The 21,516-nt window shown below is 32.4% G+C and overlaps 1 protein-coding gene across 1 annotated transcript in view; it reads left to right on the plus strand.

The window, feature by feature from the left end:
- The window catches only part of LOC106461219 (triple functional domain protein-like), a 251,610-nt gene that overhangs the window by 177,100 nt on the left and 52,994 nt on the right, over positions 1-21,516 (plus strand). The window contains exons 34-36 of the mRNA XM_022388075.1: positions 5,529-5,628; positions 14,324-14,629; positions 17,690-17,945. Coding sequence (XP_022243783.1) covers positions 5,529-5,628; positions 14,324-14,629; positions 17,690-17,945 — 662 coding nt within the window. The remainder of the gene's footprint in view (positions 1-5,528; positions 5,629-14,323; positions 14,630-17,689; positions 17,946-21,516) is intronic.

Raw genomic sequence — 21,516 nt, forward strand, 5'->3', positions numbered from 1 at the left:
TCTGTGTGTTACAGACTTTATTTTTATCAAACATGACTTTTTTAAGTATACATGGGTTTCAATATTTTGACCATGGATAATTCTGTACATTTAAAAACTTTCCAACTAACATAAAAGAGTGGATTTAAACATCTGTTTCACACATCGTAAAACAACAAAGTACATCAATTACATCAAGATATTCAGCAGGATCTGGTTTATATATTTTTTTATGATCACATGAGAACAACAAACTTCTGGAAAAGATAACCAAACTGTCTATTGTTTAATGCTCAGGATCAGTACGTAAAGACATTAACAAATCAGTTAAAAACAAGTTTTGATTGGAGAAAAATGTGGCTTTGAAAATTGGAAAAGATGAAGTATACATACATTTCTTTCCAAAAATATACCTGGAAAATTTTGCTCTCAGTGCACATGGATATGTTCCACTTCAAGACTACATAATGATCCAACACCTTGTAAAAGGACTGATGATCCTCAAATCAAATTACAGGGACTTTTAGGAAAAAAAAAGAATAAAATATACAGAATGAAAGGAGTTTAATCTCCCTCTGGTGTTTAAACCCATTATTGTATTTTTAATCATACATTCAGTTGGGTTTATATGACTGTAACCTAGCTGATGTGTATAAAACCTAATAAATTGTGGATAAATCATGAACATCAGGTTGTTGCATGGTAGTTTTTATCAAATTATCCCCTCTCTCTCTTTACACCAAAGTTTGCTATGAACAACTTTTCAGAAACTTTATTTCTAAAGAGTTGTATGTCTGGTTTATGCAGTTTATACAAGGACTTCAAAGACTGTAGTCTTGCCCCATTTTGAAAAATTATTCACCTTATTCTCATTATGGAAAAGTCCAGTCCATAAGGGAAAAAAAACCCTCAACTGTCTATTTTAAAACATAAGCTGATTCCAATGCTAGAAATGGAGGTCTCTACATTGAAAAGTAGTAGAGTTATATGAAAAGGGGGAACTTAGGTAGAAGATACTGGATGTGATGAGAAAATTCATTCTGAACATTTTCATGTTTGCAACATGTAGCTACAAAGACAACATCAGGTGGACATTCTGAAAAATCTTAATATATACCTTCTGTCTAACCTTCAGGTATTTTATCATAAATTGACTGAATTTTCTAGAGTTTTCTGTAAGAAAAACCTTTTGAATCTAAAAGCATTTTAGCATAAGACTTTTTAGATGTTGAAGTTTACTCTTAGTGGGTATCCCATTAACTAAAACAGTACTAATGTAATAGTTCTGGTTATCTATGTTCTTGAATGCTTTAGGCTTCAATGGGCCTTTTTTTTTTTACAACAAATTACTGGGATTACTAAAAAAAAAGTTAGTTCCAAGTTATGGCTACATACTTGGATCTTGAGTAGAATATTTGTCTTGACTTTTTTTTTCTATCCAACAGAATTTTATAATCATTAACCCATAGAAATTTTCAGTGTTACATCTCGCAGTTATAAAAGTCTTGATTATTGTATCAACAATGTAAAAAATACCATAACTTATTCTTTCATGTCATAGAAGCTTCCACTTCAAGCATTGGAATCATTAACTCGGGAATTCTTATATTTATCATCTGTATTGTGGAAACTTATTCTGTTCTCACAAGATTTATATTTAGAAAGGTTATATAGCAGGAATGAAGGCTTTACCCAACTTGCTGATGGATATTTCAGTTTTTTTTGTTTTCTTTCCATAAATTGAAAGTACCCTGACTGCATTATCCAGAGAGATATTAGTCATGAGAAATTGATTACAAGAACATTCCTTTCAACCTGCAATTCAAATTAGACAAAAACAGTCAAAACTATTTATTCTGACTCTCAACCAATTTTTTCGGCAAACTGCTAGCATTAGCAGTAATAAATACAACACTATAGCTGATGATCCTAAACTTGATATTTTGCAAACTGGCCAATTTTTCAGAGGATTCTACTTCTAAAAAGTCTAGTTTATGCAGATTATACAATAATTTCAAAGACTGTACCCCACGTTTTGATGAATTATCTAACTTTTAAGAAGGGTAGATTACCTTATCTACATTTTCTAGAAGTTCAGTAATAACACAGGCCTGTGAACTTAAACTTCATAAAAGTTGTTTTGGTTTTAATAACTGATTTTTCATAATTCAACTACACAGATTTCGAAAATAATATTAATTTTTTTCTATCACATAAGGATTTGTTTACAATTCGGGAAGAAAGAAAAAAACTTTTACTTAGATCAGATTATTATTTCATTTACCACAATGAACATTTTTTATTATTATGTTTCATAACAAAAATACAAACAAATTGAAGTAAAGGGAAGAACACTGATGTCAAATGAATATGCATACTCATTCATCCTGATTTTTTTCTTTCTGAAATCTGTGTCTTTTATTCTTAAAATTATGTTTTGTGGTCTTTCTTTTATATATTGTGTTATGAGGTTTTTTGAAAAATCCGTACGTAATGGAGAAAAATGGATATCATTTTCAAATTTAGCATACAGGCATTACTGTAGATCATGGAAATATTTCAAGACAATATAACCATCACAGGCCTGTGTAATAATAGATACATAACCTTCAGTTCACAAGGCAAACAAAGACATTTATTCTTACCCACAACTGTCTCTTTCCACTTCTGTTCTGTTAGTTCCTTTTTTTTTAGTCAGTCTAATGGCTTATTTTATTTAGAACTAAAAGGTCTTTTACTTATGTATTTAGTTTTTAATATTTATGTATTTAGGTACTTATGTATTTAGTTTTTAATATTTATGTATTTAGGTTCTTATGTATTTAGGTACTTATGTATTTTATGTATTTAGGTACTTATGTATTTAGTTTTTAATATTTATGTATTTAGGTTCTTATGTATTTAGGTACTTATGTATTTTATGTATTTAGGTACTTATGTATTTTATGTATTTAGGTACTTATGTATTTGGTTTTAAATGCAAACTTTATATTTTTATAAATTCCAATTCCTTATTTTACATTTTTTATTTTCTCTGTTTTATCACTCACATTTTTACCCTTGCTGTTTCTCCTTTTTTTCTTGGATCTGAAATATTTAGAATGTTTTTTTTTAATCTTTAGGGCCTGTATAATTTCAATGTATTTACATTTTTCAACATCCTATTAGTTAGTAAAAAACACAGTAAACAGAACAAACTGTTAGAAGTCTGATAAATTGGCCCGGCATGGCCAGGTGGTTAAGGCACTTGACTCGCAATCAGAGGGTCGCGGGTTCGAATCCCTGTCACACCAAACATGCTCGCCCTTTCAGCCGTGGGGCGTTATAATGTGACGGTCAATCCCACTATTCGTTGGTAAAAGAGTAGCCCAAGAGTTGGCGGTGGGTGGTGATGACTAGCTGCCTTCCCTCTAGTCTTACACTGCTAAATTAGGGACGGCTAGCGCAGATAGCCCTCGTGTAGCTTTGCGCGAAATTCAAAAACAAAACAAAACAAAGTCTGATATCAGACTTCTGACAGTTTGTTCCATTTACTGTGGTTTTTTGCTAATTGCTACACAATACTGAGTTCTCTTATTATCCTATTAGTTACTCACAATCCAGAAAGTTATTTCAGTATAAAAATTTACATATCTTTCTTCTCTCAGATCCCAATGAAGTCTGCCCATAAATGTCAAGAGTTTTGTTTTTTGCAATAGATTTAACATGTTACAGGTTTAAGTAACTATATCATCTTCAATTTTCTGTCATACTGAAATCAAATTCAAGATTATCAATTATATTTGTCAGTAGACCATACATAGTATGGTGTTTATTGTATTTTCTAACCCTACATTCTTTATTTGGTTCCATAATAGAATAACATTTATAAATATACAAGGTTGTTATGAAGTTAATTGGTCTTTTCTAACATCCATGATTCAAGAAGTAATCATCAGAAAGATGTGATAGTTGGTTGATGAACTAATGAGAAGATAGGAATAGCAAAAATAATTATCACCAGAATTGCTGGCCATGTAGTTTGCACAGTCAACGTGTTACTAATGTTTGATGTGGCCAACATTCATGTCCCCTATTACTTGTGTTCGTGAGTAAAGGTGATATGCACCTGAATGACACTGTGTAATTTCCAGCACTTATATCATACTTGGTGTTTTATGTTCTTCTTTCTTTCAAGGTTTTAACATGTTATGGTAAAATGATGACTTAGGTGGCTTCATAGCCCACACTGTGTGTGTGTGGAATATGGCTGCTGATTGCTTGATCTCTGAAAGCATGTTATAGTAGTGTCTTTATAGTTTGTACAGTGTGAGGTGGAGAACTATGTTGCATGCAGAATGTTTATTCAAAGTACATATTCCCTGAAGTGAAGGAATGATACCATGTTCCAACATTGGTCAGTAGTTTTCACTGTCATAAATCTGTCGTTTGTAAGTTCCTCAAAAAAATGAGGCCAAATGATGAACTTGCTCCCGAATACAACTCATACTGCACCTACTCATCATTCAGTTGCCATTGCACAAAGGTATGTGAATTTCTTTTTCCTCAGATTACACAGTTGCAGGTGTTGATCTGGCCATACAGAGTAAAAGTGAACCTCACCAGTTCATAATAGCTTGTCTAGATAAGTGTTGATGATTTCTATTCAAACCAGATATCATAGTGCATAGTCTGACTATTATTTTGCATCTCTTAGTAGCAGTTCATGGCATCATTACATGTTGCATTAGCACCAAACCATGTTTTTATCAGCTTCCGGTAAGCCTCATTATTGTATGATTCTCATCATTCTTCATTTTCTTGTCAACAGAATCTTCGTGTTGCACTGGTATTATTGTCATTGTTTTAATACTACTTTGAAAGTAAAATTCTAACATTCAAATACAATGTGTTAAGTACCATTTTTCTAGAAGCAGATATATAGTTCCCAGTGTGCAGGTTTCATGGTCAGGCTCCCCGATGACCATTATTTTTGTCACTGGAATTGTCCCTTCATCTCATTACTTATTCTACCTGATATTAAACTTTTCTGTTGATTAGTTTTGAGTTATGGAGTTATAGACCAACTAATTATAATAACACCTTGTATATTTACACATACATACATGTATATATTTGGCAATTAGTTCATTTTAATACTGTATTAGTAAACCTTCATATCAAATTTACATCAATGCCTAATGGGTCTAAATAAATTTTCATAATTTACTAGTAAACCTTCCTACTTATTGTATGAAACTTAAGTTCAGTGATTTATAGATCTAGGATATATTTTGACATTTTATAAGTAAATCATCCTGTTTCTCTTATCAAACTAATATCAATGTCTAATAGATCTAGAGTCAATTTGTTTTTGTTTTTTAAGTAAGCAAGCAAGCCTTCCTTCTTCTTCTGTGAAATTTATACATCAAGAATTAATAGATCTAAAGTAGCTCATGGGTTTATGTAAATAATCTCTCTAATTGTTCTGTCAAACTGACATTGGTGTGACATATTACAAAAGCTATTTATAAGGAAGTTTTCTAAAACAACTAGTTCTTTACAATCAGAGACATGGGTGATTCTTCTATGGATGAAGGTAGTGCTGATCAACAAGAGCGAGGGTCGGTAGCCTCTTTCGGCTCCAGCAACACAACTGACAGTGAAAAGGTGGGCTGGATTTAATTCAATGTTTATTTGCTGATTTCATACAAAAAATATCTTACTAAGCTGAAATTATATACAAAAAACTGTGATTCTTATTTTCACAGTAATACTGTAATTCGGATGGCATATCATGTTTTTATACTAAAATTGTAACAGTGGGTAAACTACATGATTTTCAGAGAATCATGTATGACAGTAGTTAAAGCTTCTGATTTTCACAGTAATTTTTAAACAGTTGGTGGTGTATCCAATTTTTGTTTTAAAACTTAAAACAGTAGGTAAACTATCTGGTTTCCATAAGAAAGCTAACTGTATGCTAAAGTTTACTATCACCATTACAAAACTGTAGAAGTAAGCAGAGTTTGTGATTTGTGCAGGGTAAACTTAAAATGGTACATGAAGTGTGATTTTTAATGTGTAACTAAAACAGTGTGTAAAATTTCTAAGTTTTATTGTGAAACTCGTATTAATAATTGGTGAAATGTATGATTTTCTCATAGTAAAACAAATAATGTATAACTGTTTGAAAAAGTAGCCAAGTATCTGGTTTTCATAGTAAAAATGATAGCATAACTTAATTTGTATAATTTTGTATACTAAAGCTGAAACAGTGAATAAAATATTGAATATTCTTGTTAAACCTGTATTATAAGGAGTAATATAAAGATGTTATTTATAAGGTAAACTTACCCTGACTCTGAATTTCAGTAACATACTGTTGCTTCTATATCGTTTGCTTTGTGTTTAAATAAAGTAATAGTAGTTTTATTTTCGTTAATTCCCTAGTATGTAGATGAATTTGGTTTCTGTTTTAAATCTGTTACAGTTGTAGAGATTATTTTATCCTGGTTATCGTATCATCTCTTGTTTATGTCTGGCCACCACTAAAACTGTTGACTTAGTAACATGATATCTCAGGAAGGCCAGACTGAGGTAGTATGTCAGCTAAAAACAAATAGATAATGTACTTATTCACTATGGAGCAAATACAAATGACAGTTTTGTTATCGGTTGGGACATATGAATAGTAAAGTCGTTATACCTAAGTGGTTCTCTTGAGTTCAAAATACAAAAAGTGTTCTACTATAATGAGCGTTTTTAAGACTGTACAACTACAGCATAACCGTATTGTTTAGAAATGTCCGTACAAATAATTTGTGATGATTACGATGTAATATGAAAAGTTTGTTGTTTATACTCAGAGATTCTAAAAACTAAACGAACAGATATATGAAAAACATGTTGAATTTCAGGTTGTGTTAGTAAGTTCACATCTTGCTGAAGACAAATACAGTGTATATTCCATATTTTGTGATTCAGATCTGTTGAGTAATACACTTGTCTATTGTTGAACTTCGGATCTTGCTCAAGACGTACTGTGTTTTTAATAATATAATTTTGAGTTTCAAAACATGCTAATAACATGTGTAATGTATTGTTGAGTTTCATAAAATTCTAATAATACTTAGTAAGAGTATTTTGTAATGTGGAGTTTGAGGACATACCAGTGACATGACTTAGTAACATAAATAATGTATTGTTGAGTTTCAGACAATGATAGTAACACTTAATAATAGGCCTACTGTATTGTTGACTTTCATATCATTTTAGTTGATTTTAGCAATTGCTATAGTGTAGTGTTTAATTTGTGAACACTTTTTGACATTCAGTAAAAACTTAAGTGCCTTTTTTATTTTAGGGACACACTAATTTAGTTAGAGATTAAAATGCTAGTAGTAATTAATGAATGTATGTATACTACTGCTGATGTGTTTGTTTGAAGAGGTGAAAAGAGAGGTTGGTTAGAATTCAACCAGGAAACTCAGCATTGTTTGCTAGTCATATAATTCAACCAAGCTGCTGCATTTCAACGTCAAAGTATCAGTTTTCTTTTCATTGATTGTTTATGATGGAACTTAGCGGGACGTTTTAGCTATGCCACTTAACTTTCAGAATTTAGAGCCTGTGTAAAATGGAGAAAAGGTCCGCCTTCCTGTCGTGGCAAATAGATGAAAATTGGAAGAAATAGAAGCAATTTCCTTAAACAGGGGAAGCGATCAGTGAGAAAATGACTGCAATTTCTTATCTGTTGAGCAGGAAAGTTAAACTTTCAACACATGGTACCAATTTCCTGTCATATTAAGTAAGAGGGAAGAAATGGAAGGATAATTACAATTTTACTGTTACACTGAGCAACAAATTAAAAAACTGGAAATAGCTACCATTTTCCGTGATGTAAAGTAGTTGAGATTAGAATAGGAAAACCAGGTATAAATTTTCTGCGGTATTTAGCTGGGATGGTGAAGTTATTGAGGAAAAGATACACTTTTCTACTTTTCAGTTGTACTGAGTATGGGGTGGGGGTTAAACTTGAAGAAATATAATCAACTTTATTGATCAATGGAAATAATACTGAGAAATTTCTAAGATGGTAGACGATTCTGAAATATTTAAAGGTCTAGTGACGACCGTATTTAGGTTTTGCCTGTCCCTATTCAAGAGCACCTCCCCCCTTCTCCCCGTAACATCCTAACATAAAACATAATATAGTATTATCATCAATATCGCCCCCCAGTGGCACAGCGGTATGTCTGCAGACTTACAATGCTAGAAACTGGGTTTCGATACCCGTAGTGGGCAGAGCACAGATAGTCCATTGTGTAGCTTTGTGCTGAATTTCAAACAAACAAACAAAAATCATCATCATTATCATTTCTTTTGTTTCACTTTTTGCTCTCTTTTTTTCCCCCTTAAAAGCTATGCGCTTATTTTAAAATAAGTGTAAACTCACGCTGCGCAGGCGCGGAGCTCTAAGCAGCTACCTAATTCAGTCATGGATGAAAGTTCTTTAAAAACATTTCTGGATAAGTCCATTAAGAGTAGTTCATCAGATGTATTTATTTATCTAGACTTTTAGAGAGTCTGCAGAATAAAAAATAATAATGTTATTATTTTACTTCACAAATTAAAGCATAAAAACACTAAAATTTCAAAATTCTGAAATAAAAAATGCCAAAATTCTACGCAGGAAACTTGGCCTAAATAGTATAAAAGTGTGGATTCCTAAGAATGAAAGTTGTGTCGTAAAGTTATACTTTCTTGTCGCATGTTGTGTCATTATGTAGTAATTCAAGCAACACGTTGCGATGTTAAAATTTTGTGAAATGGTTATTTCTAAACACAGGCTGAACCTAAATTTGAATTTTTTTTAACTTCATGTTACTTTTTGTCGCAAGGTTGGTATTCCTAGCTACTTGTTACAGTTTAAAAAAATTATGAAGTTCTTTATATATATGGTTTCAGTCATATTATAAAGCCGGTATTAATAGATTCACTCAACTTTTTTTTCTGGTTTCAGTCATATTATAAAGCCGGTATTAATAGATTCACTCTACTTTTTCTTTCTAGTTTCGGTCATATAAAGCCGGTATTAATAGATTCACTCTACTTTTTCTAGTTTCATTCATATTATAAAGCTGGTATTAATAGATTCACTCTACTTTTTTTTCTGGATTCAGCCATATTATAAAGCCGATATTAATAGATTCACTCAACTTTTTTTTCTGGTTTCAGTCATATTATAAAGCCGGTATTAATAGATTCACTCTACTTTTTTTCTGAATTCAGCCATATTATAAAGCTGGTATTAATAGATTCACTCTACTTTTTTTCTGGATTCAACCATATTATAAAACCGGTATTAATAGATTCACTCTACTTTTTTCTGGTTTCAGTCATATTATAAAGCCGGTATTAATAGATTCACTCTACTTTTTTTTCTGGATTCAGCCATATTATAAAGCTGGTATTAATAGATTCACTCTACTTTTTTTTCTGGATTCAGCCATATTATAAAGCCGGTATTAATAGATTCACTCAACTTTTTTTTCTGGTTTCAGTCATATTATAAAGCCGGTATTAATAGATTCACTCTACTTTTTTTTCGTGAAAATTATATGTTCAGCTTCATGTTGCAGTGGGCTTTTGGATCAGAAGATTCTATTTTGTAACTGTGACCTTCTCATAAAGGATAAGGCGTTGTTCTAGCTTCACTTAATGTGTGGTTTCGAACCAATTTGCTGCCTTAAATGTTCTGCTGTGCGACTTCTTCAATTTCCTTGGAGAATATTGAAGTATCCTCTTTCCCAAATGTTTTACTCATTGGTTCTTTATCTTTAGCAGCTCTTTGTATAAATATTTTATAAGTCTATCCATTGCGTTAGCACTGTTGAAGGATTTACTGTATCGGCGATGCACCAGACAGGTACAATCAGGGATTGAGAAATTAACTCAACGGTAATTCTAAAGACCTATGAGTGAAAGAAAAGAAGAATATGATATGTGTTAACTACACTTGAAATACACTTTTCACACAATACCAGGGCTTATCAAGTCAGCTGGGACACGATAGAGTAGTAGTCTAGGCGTTATACACACACACAAAACAAAAACAACATTATAATGAGACCAAACTTCAGAATTATTCTTCCACTACCACTCCTCGTTGTCATCCTTAAGTCATAATGGATGACAACGAGGACAGGTAATGGAAGAATAATTCTGTATTTCGGTCTCATTATAATGTTGTTTTTGTATTAAGTTCATTATTCTTTAATAGTGTTGATTTTAATCGCTTATGGACAATTAATGTGCTTAATCGTATTAGATGTATTGATATATATATATATATATATATATGTTATTTAACAACAATTGTTACGGTCTATTATATACTTGATGATACTATTAAAGTAAAGCTACTTCAGTTAATTTTTATACAGTAAAGTGAGCTGGTACGTCACCTTAAGGCCATTTTTAATAGCAGATATGTGACGATAATTAATAGAATATGACAGAGATAAATTACATTGTACATGTGATTTTATGAATTGTGTGTATTGCCGTCTTTAAGTCATGATTAATGAATTAAGTAGTCTGTTTTTGAGTATTCCGTTAATGGTTGAGATTGACACTAAACAGCATTGTTTATTGCCGTCTTTAAGTCATCATTAATGAATTAAGTAGTCTGTCTTTGAGTATTCCGTTAATGGTTGAGATTGACACTAAACAGCATTTTATTGCCGTCTTTAAGTCATCATTTAATGAATTAAGTAGTCTGTCTTTGAGTATTCCGTTAATGGTTGAGATTGACAATAAATAGCATAAAAATTTGTTTCTTAACGTCATGACATAAACGTAACCATCAATTAGATCAATTATTTTTCCTTTACTAAAATTATTATAGACCGTTATCTATTAATGGATTCGAGGATCGACCCCCTATTGAGGCTGTTGGTGTTAATCCAAGAGATGGCAGTAATTAATCGTATAATCTCTAATATCTTGTTTATAATTTGAGAATACAACAGTAGCATTTCCATTTAGAACGGTTCTTAAACTATGGAGGATCAGCTAATTGTATCTTATTATAAATTTGAAGAAAAAACTGTCCGAAATCATCAATGGTAATCTTAATTAACCTGAAATTCCAATATAAATTATATTCGGGTTAAGTCAGCTAAATAGGTTTTCTTTCTTTTTTTCCGAAACATAATAGTAATAAGCAGATGTTACTGTTTAGCCCTAACTTGTGAAGATGGATGTAGCTAAATACTCTCTTAGGTTTGGTTTAGCGTAGTGAGTGTCATCACAAGTTATTTCTAGAATCTAGAAGATCTGAAGTAGATAACATCTGTTGCAGTGTTGTTAACTTCAAGTAGCTTTGTGTAAAGACACTTTGAGTAGTTTTAAAAAAGTATGGTTAAAGATAGCTGTGGTAATTTCGATTAAACATGTTGTAAAGCCACTGATTAGTTTCAAGTAAGCATAGCCAAAGACAGCTTTGCTAAATTTAAGTTAATAGGTTGTAAAGACAGAAGACAGTGTAATTAGTTTCAAGTAAGTTTGGTTAAAGACAACTTTGTTAATTTTAAATTGTAAAGACAGAAGACAGTCTAATTAGTTTCAAGTAATTTTTGTTAACGACAGCTTTGTTAAATTTGACATGTTGTAAAGACATGGAAGACAGTGTAATTAGTTTCAGGTAAGTTTGGTTGAAGACAACTTTGTTAATTTCAAATTGTAAAGATAGGAGACAGTGTAATTAGTTTCAAGTAAGTTTGGTTGAAGACAACTTTGTTAATTTTAAATTGTAAAGTTAGGAGACAGTCTAATTAGTTTCAAGTAAGTTTTGTTAAAGCCAGCTTTATAAGTTTTAAATGAACGTATTGTAAGATAGTTTTGATTAGTTTCAGATAGGTATGATAAAATAAGCTTTGTTGATTTGATTTTGTTTCAAAAAGACATTGATTAGTTTAATTAAGTTTGTGTAAAGACTGTATAATTATTTTGAGCGATTTTATATTTAAATGGAGAAAAAACACGAAACTTACTTCGAAGTAATCAGATTCTGCTTGAAAAACGATTGTGTGAAGATTAGTGATGAGACATGATGATTAATTTTAAGTCAACTTGGTGTAAAAAAGAATGATTAGTTTTCAAGTATTCTTAGTATGAAGGCAGCTTAATTATCTTTTTAAGTAAGTTTTTGTAAGCATCTTGTAAAATGATTAAACACTGATTATACTGTTGATTGTTAGTTATTACACGTGACTTTTCAGAAACGTTATTTAAAACGTATGGCAAGGTCAGCTTTTTGGCACTATTGTTTAGTACGAGTTAGTGTTTTACTGAACGCTATTTAACATGTGAGCATGGATACTATAGTTGAATAGGGTTAAAACCAAACGACGGAACACTATATAACACGATAGACGGTCAGCTATTGTTAAATACGAGTTACTAACACGTGACTTTCACCGAAAACAATTTAACATGTGATACTCGGTCAGCTTAACTGTGTTATTAGCACGTGATTCGCTGCACTTTTCGTAGTGAGTAATTAACACACGACCGGCTATATTGCTTGTGTAATTTTTAGTGCAGTCAAACATTGTTAGTTAAGAATTAGTTACACTTTCCCTAAGAGAAATTTTCATCTGGAACAATGTCAGAATATCTTTATTTTTTGGTTGTGATTTATTACCATATGTCATTTCTTAAGCGATATTTAACATTTGCCATAATAGTCTTAGAGAATTGTTAACTTTTGTGGTCGCGAGTTATTTTCACGGTATGCACTCTAAACATTACTTAAAATTTGCTGTAATATTAGCAGTATTGATAAGTTGTGAATTCTTAGCACGTGACTCTGTTATTCAGTGTCACTTTGGAACATCGGTAATACTGTTGGTTGTGAGAGTGATAACTCGTGAATTTCTCTAAGTAGGCCATTAGTAACACTAGCAGAAATACCCGCCCTCCGGGCAGTTATAACTGTTAGTTCTTGCGGCCTTTTCTGTAATTGTCTGACAGTTCTACAACAATGTACTCATACTTCACATTCAATAATGTTCACCATCCATGAGAAAAAGGATTTTATTGACATTTTAGTTTAAAAATGAGCCATCATCACAGCATTACATCACAGAGTAGATTTTATTGAAGTACTTCTTTGTATACGTAGTTATCAATGAAAGTGTCTTACTTTTCTACTGCAACACTCATGAGATTTTCACAAAAGAAAAACAAATATTTTTTTAAGTTTGTTTTTTGATTGTTTTATATTTGAAACATACTCCTTTTTGTTTGTAATTTTTATTAGTTAAATCTGAAACATATCATTTTTATGGAAATTTTAATTGTTTTGTTTATTGCTCAGCTATAAAAATACTGCCTAGTTATAAAAATATTACCCAGTTATGATTGGTGATGATCGGTGCGGTGGTTTCCGAGATCAGAGTTTTGGACGTATACATCGCAAGCTCTATTATAATAGATATATTGCTAAAAGGATAAAAAAAAACGTATTATAAATCACCAAGTTTTAACTCAATACTAGAATATCATGTATGTAAAACACTCATTTGACACACTTTATTTTGGCTTCAATCTTACACGCATAAATCATTTTGTAAATGTAATTAAAGTGTTACATACGTAGTACACACAATGTTGTACGTTATTTGTACCTAGCACAATATGAATGTTGTACAGCCTTAATTTGCGGCATGTCTGGTACTCTCATAGTTTAGCGTCATCTTTATCTGACTTTTATACTTGAAGCTTTACCCATTGAAAAGACTACCTGTTTTAAAAAGAGAAATAAGATTTATTTGCATCTTGCTTTGGTAAAGTTTCGTGACTACATTGTCACCGCATGCTCCTCTTTTGGTGACTACAGGTGGCAGCTGTAACGTTGTCCATGTATGTAGGCCTATCACAGCTCTTGACGTCAGTAATCTTTCTATAAATATAGTTCTCAACCGCTGTCGTTACAAAGGATAAAAAGAAGCAGCAAAAGTAGCTCCCTTCTTGTCTGAAGGGGCGGAGCCTGTTACTTTTGCTCCACCTACTGACATAATTTATTTGACTCTTGTGGGATAGCAATCAAGGAAAGTTTAGAGCTGATGCTTTCTTTATTACTCCATGGACTATCAGTAACGATATCTATACGTAAGATAAACGTGAGCCGCTGTGAACCGTATTTATGTGTGTTTGGGGTCACGAATCTGTTTATTATGTTGCGTTAGACCTAGTGCTTGCTTTCTGTCTTCAGAAGGTTACACTTTATTACTGATGGACAACTTCCGTAAGTTATAATAGGTTTCAGTAGTTTGTTTTTTAACAACATAATTAGCGAATCATGCGAAAATTTAGTCTCCAGTGGCTTAAAGGATCGTCTTATAGTCCAGCAGACAGTGCTCAGGATAGGAAATCCTTTTCACAGTATGGTCGTGAACGCCATGATTCAACTCCGGTTTTGGAGAATTCCTCACTTTGTGGGTATCACACCGCCTCCACAGATCGTTACCCGACTTACCACGGAGAACGTTCTTATACCCAGTACCTTTCCACCACCCCTGGTGGTGGTATCATTCTGCTAAAGAAGTCCGACAGGCCGAACAAATCCAAGTCCGAAGGGGGCTTTATGGGAAATAATAAGGTGCATATTAATTGAGGCTGTTGTAAAGTTAGTCAACTGTAGATAAAAGTTATTGTTATTTGTTAATCTAAATTTATTTCCTGAAAAATAGTTACTCAGTTTTTAGGAGTAGCATATGTGTTTGTTGCTTTACGTGGTATTTTATCATGTTCTTGCTTTGATGAATTTGTCACCAAAGCTTTCGTTATATCATTTCAAAGGAAGAGTTAAACCAAGTTAGTTCTGGTTTCAAAGTTAATCTACGAACAGTCATGAGTTCATACTTATTCGGCTTTTCAACGCTCTTTACAATCGTTTGTTTTTGTTTCATTTCCATATTTAAAATTCTCGTAAAATTGATTTTTCTGTAGTTCTTTTATGCAATAAGCAAACATTTTAAAAGTACACGACTTAGTTATCATGAGATTTGTATTTTGTGTACTACAAACTGAGTAAGAAATACAGTATTTTTAAGCATTGGAACTACCTCCAGATGTTGACGGGGTTTATTAATTCTCTTTTAAATATTCTGTTGTCAAGGTTACACAGAACCCTTCCTTCTCTTTGTCTATCACACACAAAGTTTTGTTAATTAAAATAAAAACGAAGCACTTAGGATCCGAATGAACTGTCACAGCTCAATTGTTTTTACTACCCTAATTCAAACACACTTCATCTTCATCGGTTTCATTTTTTTAATAAAAAATACTGCCGTACTTGATGTAGCGGACTTATTATGTTTATACAGAAGAGTATTATGTTTCTTTTCAAATGTAGTGTACACCCTTAGTCTGTGTTTTCTTTATAACGTCGTTGACGCCTTTCTAACGCTGTCTACGTACACGTCGTTTCTATTTATGACTTTCCTGCCAGTTGAAAGTCAAGCTTTGTACTTAAGTGTGACGTTTATAAACGAATTTATTTATTTCATGTTAAAACTTCAAACTTATACTGATATATTTTTCATTTTTTCTGTTTTCGGGATCAGTAATGTATCTAATTTAACTTGTATTCCAAAACTTTAAAATATTAGTTTCTTTTTTCTTAAAAGTTCATTTGTTGTCATTTCAGTCTACTTACTAGCCTGAACACCTCCTCGATCTGTCCTGTTCTGACTACATTCCACGGATTATTTTTAATTTGAAGTTTTGATTTAAACTCTCTTAATTTCATCTTGACGTGTATTCTCTTCTTTTTCTTTCTTTTGATTTAAACTATAAACATTTGCAGTGGTGTAGAAAGGAGTTGCAAAGTGGGGGTGCTTGAATAGATATGCAGATTTTATAATGAGAGATTGAAAGTATGAGGAGCTGTTAAAAGCAGCTCCCGTGCTGCCAAAGGCAGCTCAATCTATGGGGGGGGGGGGAGATCTAGGGCATACCCCACACAGAAAATTAATATCTTATATGTATATTGCGAACCGTGGCGTCTGTCCGAGCATTCGTCTGTCTCCCGTTTGAAAATCTGTGCACGCAGGCAAAGCTCAACATTCACTTTTGAAATGACAGGAGAACAAGCGTGAATAATGTTGATGCCAAATTTTATTTAGCAAGCAAGATATTCCACACTAAATTGTTTACAGCTTCTTCAGTGGCATTTACTAAAGCACAAACCGAAACTGACAGTACAAAGCTTCAAAAGCTCCTGAAGAAGCTGTAAAGCGAAATGTTGAGTGTCTAATTAAATAAAAACATTTTGGTGGTATAAGGTCGTCTATTTCTAGTATTAATGTCTTTCATACACCAATATGCACTACAGGAAGTAAATAAGGAATTAATTACACTATCATTCACATTTCAAAACGTGACGTAACTTAAAGAATAAAAATGTAGATTTATGGTATGTTATTGTTGAGTGGCTCTTAGCATGACTGAAATGCTCTTCAATTACTTTTCGTCGGTAGTCGGCATAAGTAGCCCAGAGTTTTGGCTCTGAGTGGAACCAAGAGTGTAACACAATTAACTTTTTAAAGTCAATGAAATTATTTAAATTTATATATTAATTTAAACTTTTCCTGTCATTGGGGACGTGTACTTTTGTTAGATTAACTTAAGCTTTTCCCGTCACTGGGGACGGGTACTTTAGCTTGTAATAATATAATTTACAGTTGCTATATAAATCAAATAAAAGTGGGATGCTAAGGCACTCCCAGTTCCGACGCCTCTGACTTGACAGATTATTTAATCGATTCCGTGAAATTAATTCAAGTTGGTCACGATTTAATTTTCGTATAGTTGTTATTATGTGAGATCTTAGAATTATTTTATTTTCATCCGTGTCATGGGCTTATCTTGATTTGACCTAATTTAGTCAAGTTATTTTAAGTCTCAAATTACCGACTTGCGTTTATACCGTACACTACCGTGGTTTCCAAATATTTAAACAAATTGCGTCATTTTATAACACTGAGTGTACAGAACTGACTAAACAAAGGTGAAATGTCTAGTTTTGAGGTAAAATCATAAATAATTAGAGGGATTAATTTCAAAATTTAGTTTCGATGAACTCTAATGAAGAATGTTATTATTATGTTTATTTGAACAACATTATTTCTGTGGAATTACCATAATATTAACGATTTTTATTTTTCTTGGAATTGTGTACTCTGAATGTTTTCTGAATATTATTTTAATGTAGTATTGGGTTATTGTAAACATAACCACGTGAATTTTATTTATTTTTTTGCTGAATGGTGTTACATGATTCATTTGCTTAACATACTGTCGACGCGGAGGTTCAATTAAATATGGGTACACAGAAACGTACATTAAAGAAATCACTTTTTCCTAAACAGAAGAGGTGATACAGCAGAATTTGTATTTTTTAAATAATGTATTCATTTGCTCCACGTTTTGGGCAGAACGACATAATTGTTTTCCAAACGTTTCAAATAGAACGCCTTTCGTTACATTAATTGTGGTTTGTACTGTTAATGAAGAGGTAATATGGGTTATAATAGACAATATTGATTTTGTATTCTAGTTTTACTAGACGTTTACAATTAAAGATACGAAAATTATGTGATAAATGTGCCCCCCCTCCCGTTTTTTATTTGGTAACGTCTCCACTTGTTCCTTTTAGGGTTCTGGAGAAATCACATGGGTAGTAGAAGGACATGTAGCACCTTCTGGTTCTCAGGAGCTTAGTGTCCGATCTGGCCAACAAGTGGAGCTGCTAGATACTGCAGCCTCGGGTCCCGAATGGTGTATGGTGCGCTTGCAGTCTCCTGGCGGCGAGGGCAGTGGTTCTCCTCAAGAAGGTCTTGTTCCTTCTTCGTGTCTAAAGCCTACTCCAAGCATGCGCAATTCTACCAACACCGTCAATACCGACAACCAAGGTAAGATTTTCTATCATACGTGAGGTAACAAAGCGTGAGAGATTTTTAACATTAAAAATTTAATTAACTGTTTTTTGTTAATATTTGTGTCCTTGCAACAAAAGTTATTTACAAATAGTGTTTATAAGTCATCCTAGAATTGCCCTGAAGCGCTATATGTATGAACATATTCCTGATCAAAAAATGAAATCAGTGTCTGATAATGTGAAATTACAAAATATTGTTTATGCTTGTTTGTACATTTATAATAAGCTCTTAGTAGTTGAAGTACAAGAGTTTCCTGCTGTTATTTTTGAAGATGTATTAATGATACTGGAAGTACATGTGTGTGTGTATAGTTCTGTTAAATATTTAAATCAGGACCCAATTAACACGACATTACACTTTTTTAACTTTATTATATTTACTATACGTTTTTATCAGTAAACTATAGATAAACGTAACTTTGATAACTTGTTTAACTACAAAACCGTTTTGAATTTTCTTGCATTTTTTTGACACTGTGTTTAGAAAGATTGGTCATTTTTATCTTAGTTTGTGTGTGGGTTTCATGTGGTATTTTTTATGTATATTCTAATTTGTTTTGTAAAATCTGCCTCTTAAATCTATAAATGGATCAGTAATATATCTATCTGTGTAAACATCAGTTTTAGTTAGCATGTTCATTAAGTGTGCTAAATGATTGTTACTGTCAGTATACTTATTTCCTGTATACAGCATGTTTGTTACATCTTTATAAACTATTATTTTTGGTAGTATGCTAATTTCATCTCTACAGATGATTGTTGTGTGTTTATGTGTATTCCATTGGAATTAGTTATTATCATTGATAGTGTGTTCAGTGGGAAATTTATTATGTTAATTTCATCTCTTTGAGTTAATGTAATTGGTATTATTTAGCATATCGACGTACTGAGTTAATATAATTGGTATTATTAATACATTGGTGTATTGAGTTAATGTAATTGGTATTATCAACTATACTGACATACTACATTAGTGTAATTGGTATTATTAAGTATATTGACATACTGAGTTAGTGTAATTGGTATTATTAAGTATAGTGACATACTACATTAATGTAATTGGTATTATTAAGTATATTGACATACTGAATTAGTGTAATTGGTATTATTAAGTATACTGACATACTACATTAGTGTAATTGGTATTATTAAGTATATTGACATTCTGAGTTAGTGTAATTGGTATTATGAAGTACTATCTGAATTACCTGTACCCTGCACATGTGTCCAAATTACTTGAAATAGGTATTTAAGAACATAATGAAATTACTTTTAAGAACATTTACTTAAAAAATTCAATTTTCATAACATTTTAATTTTTATATAAACCTTTGATTTTCAAAACAAAAATTACACAGTCTAAGTTAAAGTTTCTTGATATACAACACTGGCTATTGATCCTTCTGACAATATAAACAGGTTTTGATGAGATCTAACTCTTGAACATCCTACATAGAATTGACCATGTGAAAAGCAAGGCTGCTTTAGGAACAATGTAGCAACCTTTAAACTTTGACCTTGTGCCTTATTGAAAAACAAATTGCAACTAGGAATTGGAGCCTTCCAAATTCAAATGGTTAATCATTTGGTAGCAAAGGAATTCTTGGAATGAAAAATCTTCACCTTTGACATGACCAATTGTAATTGTTGCTTCAATAACATTGGCAGTAAAGTCCTAACAACTAAACTTGTGCCATTACATAATTTTGGAGGATCAAGATTTCTCAACAACATTATTGGTGAATCAACCTTTAATTTCAGAATGTGACCTGACATCCTTGGTGGTTCAAGAGAATTTAGGAATATAGTTGGGTGATTTACAGCATCAATTGTAACTGGAGCACTGACAGTTGAGTTGTAGGTGAAATCCTGTCCGGAACCTTTTGCAGTAATTGATCGTTTATGTCATGAATAGTGTCATTTCGAGGTGCAAGAATTGCTCTTTTACACAACCATTAATAATTTTCACAAATATTAGAGAACACCTTTTCCTTTAGCTCTTCTGCATGCTCAACTAAGTTACTACACTTGTCTGGAATAGTAATGTTTGATTGATTGATAACTTTCCAACACGAACTTATGAAACATGTTTCTGAATTAAACCGTTTGCTTTTATATCACCGAAGTTGTTAAAAACAGAGAAAATAAAAATAAACCACAAATTTACGTGAACATTACCGTTCAACATAAAGGACACCGTTGGCCTAACAACAATATCGTGATAGTTTTGTTGCTAAGCGACGATGTATAGTGTTGAGTATTACCAAAAGGAGCGTGACACGAAGACAGAAACTGAATTAAAAGCCAAATATTAGTTTTTGTGTAAACCCTGGTGGGAATTCTACCCCTTCACGTTACTTCTGTGGACCGTAGGAGTCACCATGCCAAGTTTGGTGGTGATTGGTCAAATAGTGTGCCAGAAGTTAGCGGATAAACAAGCATACAATTTCGCTTTTATATATATATATAGATCAGCTAATATAATGAGCTAATGTAATTAATAAATTGATCACATCTGTGTATATAATGAGGTAATCTAATCTCTATTATTATGTTAATTTACATCTACTGTTTGTTAGTTTCTCTGTAACTGCCCTACTTGAGACTTCAGTTGTATTTTTTTAAGTGTTTTGCATTTTTTTAATGTTTACAATAAGCTCAGCACGTTGCTGCGACGTTTAAGCTTATATTGTTTGTTCTGTAAAAACAAAGTTTGAGATGAACGTAACAAAAACTAAGAATTCCACTTTTCACGGGTTAATCCTCTGTGTGTGTGCGCGTTATATATTGTGAACCTTGCCCTCACCAAACCCAGTACAGGTTTATTGCTTCTATCTTAACTTTTTTGTACGATATGTGGCTAGGCTTAAGAAAATTCAAGGTATCACTTATGTGCGGTTAACTTCTTACTCTGATGGACTAACACCAGCCTCTTCAACAAAATATTCGTAAAATATTTCAGTAGTTATTGAAGGAAAACGGAGCATAACATTGTTAGATGTGCAAATGTTGTCACGTGTGCTGTATGTGAAAAATATGCAACATATAACATTTTAGTTAAACTGCAAAAGCACCTACGTGAAAAATATGTGTGCAACACTTTTTCATGTGTATGAAGAATATGCAAATTTGGTCAGTGTACTGTATGAAAATAATAAGTAGCATTGTTGTGGTGCGAAGCATGATTATAATTAATTATACTTGTCATAAGAGATTAGTATTAGGCCAACTATATTTTTAACACCACACTCCTTATTCATTCCCTTGTGGTTTTTCAAGAAAAATGAGTGTATAATAGTATTTCAACCATACTGTGTTCGCAGTATCCATTTCTAACAAGGCCCGGCATGGCCAGGTGGTTAGGGCACTCGACTCGTAATATGAGGGTCGCGGGTTCGAATTCCCGTCACACCAAACATGCTCGCCCTTTCAGCCGTGGGGGCGTTATAATGTGCCGGTCAATCCCACTATTCGTTGATAAAAGAATGGCCCAAGAGTTGGCGGTGGGTGGTGATGACTAGCTGCCTTCCCTCTAGCCTTACACT

The sequence above is a fragment of the Limulus polyphemus genome, unplaced genomic scaffold (assembly GCF_000517525.1).
Source record: "Limulus polyphemus unplaced genomic scaffold, Limulus_polyphemus-2.1.2 Scaffold916, whole genome shotgun sequence".
Classification (NCBI taxonomy): domain Eukaryota; kingdom Metazoa; phylum Arthropoda; class Merostomata; order Xiphosura; family Limulidae; genus Limulus; species Limulus polyphemus.